The sequence below is a fragment of the Camelina sativa genome, chromosome 15 (assembly GCF_000633955.1).
Source record: "Camelina sativa cultivar DH55 chromosome 15, Cs, whole genome shotgun sequence".
Taxonomy (NCBI): Eukaryota; Viridiplantae; Streptophyta; class Magnoliopsida; order Brassicales; family Brassicaceae; genus Camelina; species Camelina sativa.
In genome coordinates this window covers 15,937,169-15,939,151 of record NC_025699.1, presented here as the reverse complement: position 1 = coordinate 15,939,151, position 1,983 = coordinate 15,937,169, and the positions used below count along the sequence as shown (strand labels likewise).

General features: G+C 39.0%; 1 protein-coding gene across 1 annotated transcript in view; it reads right to left on the bottom strand.

The window, feature by feature from the left end:
• The window catches only part of LOC104748514 (paired amphipathic helix protein Sin3-like 6), a 2,053-nt gene extending 1,317 nt beyond the window's left edge, over window positions 1–736 (bottom strand). Inside the window, exon 1 of the mRNA XM_010470143.1 lies at window positions 382–736. Within this exon, the coding sequence (XP_010468445.1) occupies window positions 382–736 (355 nt within the window). The remainder of the gene's footprint in view (window positions 1–381) is intronic.

The window sequence follows — 1,983 nt, the reverse complement described above, 5'->3', positions numbered from 1 at the left end:
CACGCAGTTTCTGATTCAACCGTATCAAGATCACAGGTAAAGCTCTTTGGTGATCTTCTCTCACTATCTCAAACATGTCTCCATCATATAACACTTCAATGCATCTGTAAAACTTCACTCCAAGATCTTCCACTCTCATCTCTCCCCTCATAACTCTCTCCGCATTGTCCACTGCACTTCTCAAAGCACTCATCAACATATCCGCCTCGTACATCTGATCTTCGCATTTAATCATCTCTTCTTCGACTCCGGTTAGCACCTTACCTCCCTCGAAATCGTATCTCTTCACAACATACGTGTTGTTCAGAACCGGGTCTGAGACCGGTGACCGTAGCTCCTCGGGGATAAGCCTATAGTTAGGTGTCACTCGTCGTTCAGGATTAGACCTTTTCCTTTTCTTCAGAGGGAGGTTCAAATCCTTTGGAGACAAGATTCTTTTCTTATTCTTTCTCTCCAAGTTGGTCTCATCCACCCCTCGTTCTTCCGGGATCTCATCTACTTTAACCCTAAACTCAGGACATGTTCCAATCTTTGGATCACTAAGTGTGTCTTCACCGTGTCGGGTCTCTCCAACTTCATCTTCTTGTTCTTCTTTGTCAGTACCGTTGGCAAATCGTATGAAGCGATGATAAAGACTCTTCTTTTCTTTGATCAACACTAGAAGATACGTAACGAATTTGTCATAGCCGAATCTATGGGACTGAAAGCCTTTACACAAGGAAGTGTAGAGTCTCATCTCCGACGAACTTAGTCTCTCCTCGATGGCCTTCAATAACTCACTCANGAAGTGTATCTTCTCTTCATTAAATGAATGATACACGTTCTCTTTATTAATCTAACCGTTGGGAATTTTCCACTAATTGTAGTTTTCCTTTTCCGTGTAGAAATTAACCAAGAAAACACCAAATTGCTCTCTCGATCGTTGTCTCACATTCATCAGCGACGCTACTGTCTTTGCAGGCTACATAGTACAATACTCTCTCTAGATTGTTTGTTTAAGCGTTTGGTTTCTCATCAAATCATTCTCCTTGGATTGGTTAATAAGTGGGATTGTTCTTGTATGATATGGCAAACTTAATTTTTGGTAATTTTTTTTGTTTTGATGAGCCAGACCAGAGGAACTTAGAAATAATAATGACCCCTTTAGCTTTAAAAGAAGGGAATTTGGAGATAATTTCTTTAGTTAATTATATATACAAGGGGGCGTAGAGGAAAAAGATAAAACATGCTGAGTTGCTGACATTCGAAGGAGACTTGGACCAGCAGAAGTTATAAAACAAATAAAAGGATTTTACTTTTTTTTTTTTAATGTAGAGTAATAAAAAAAAAAAAAATTGATCTTCCATATACATGAACCAGCAAGCTCCCTCTCATTAGATGTCATGCGATGGACCGTGGCAGAAAATGCCAAAGTACTACAACAAAGAGTTACTGACGACAAAACATTAAAGGAGATCGAAACGAAAGAAAAACCGCACAAACTCTCCAGGAAACGCTAAGTTGTTGTGGAGTCGAGGTTGATTCTTGATTGGTACACTCTTTCTGGGAGGGATTCATTGGAATGGAGTTCACTGGTTTGCTGCAGCATCGAACCTGAAGGTAGTGAAAAACCTCAAATGAAGAAGACAGGGTAAGGATGTAAAAATCGGTAAGCACGTTGAAATTTACCTTTTACGTGAAGAATCCAGATCTTCTTATGACTCCAGAATCATCATTTTTCTCCTCAATCTGATTTTCAAGTTCAAACATGTGAAAAAAGGGTGGGTGTATAGAAGAAACTAAGCAGATATGTGCTAGAACTCTTCTAATCTTTTCCTATTAAAAACCTCTGCACAATATAAAAACAACATTTTGCATTAGCGTGCTTGGAGAAGTAGTTTAGAGCTTTCTACCACATTAGGTTCTAATTAATCAGGCCAAGCAAGATGGAAACATTTGTTGAGAGATATTTCTATGTTCACACAAACTTCTTCTCCTAGAAAA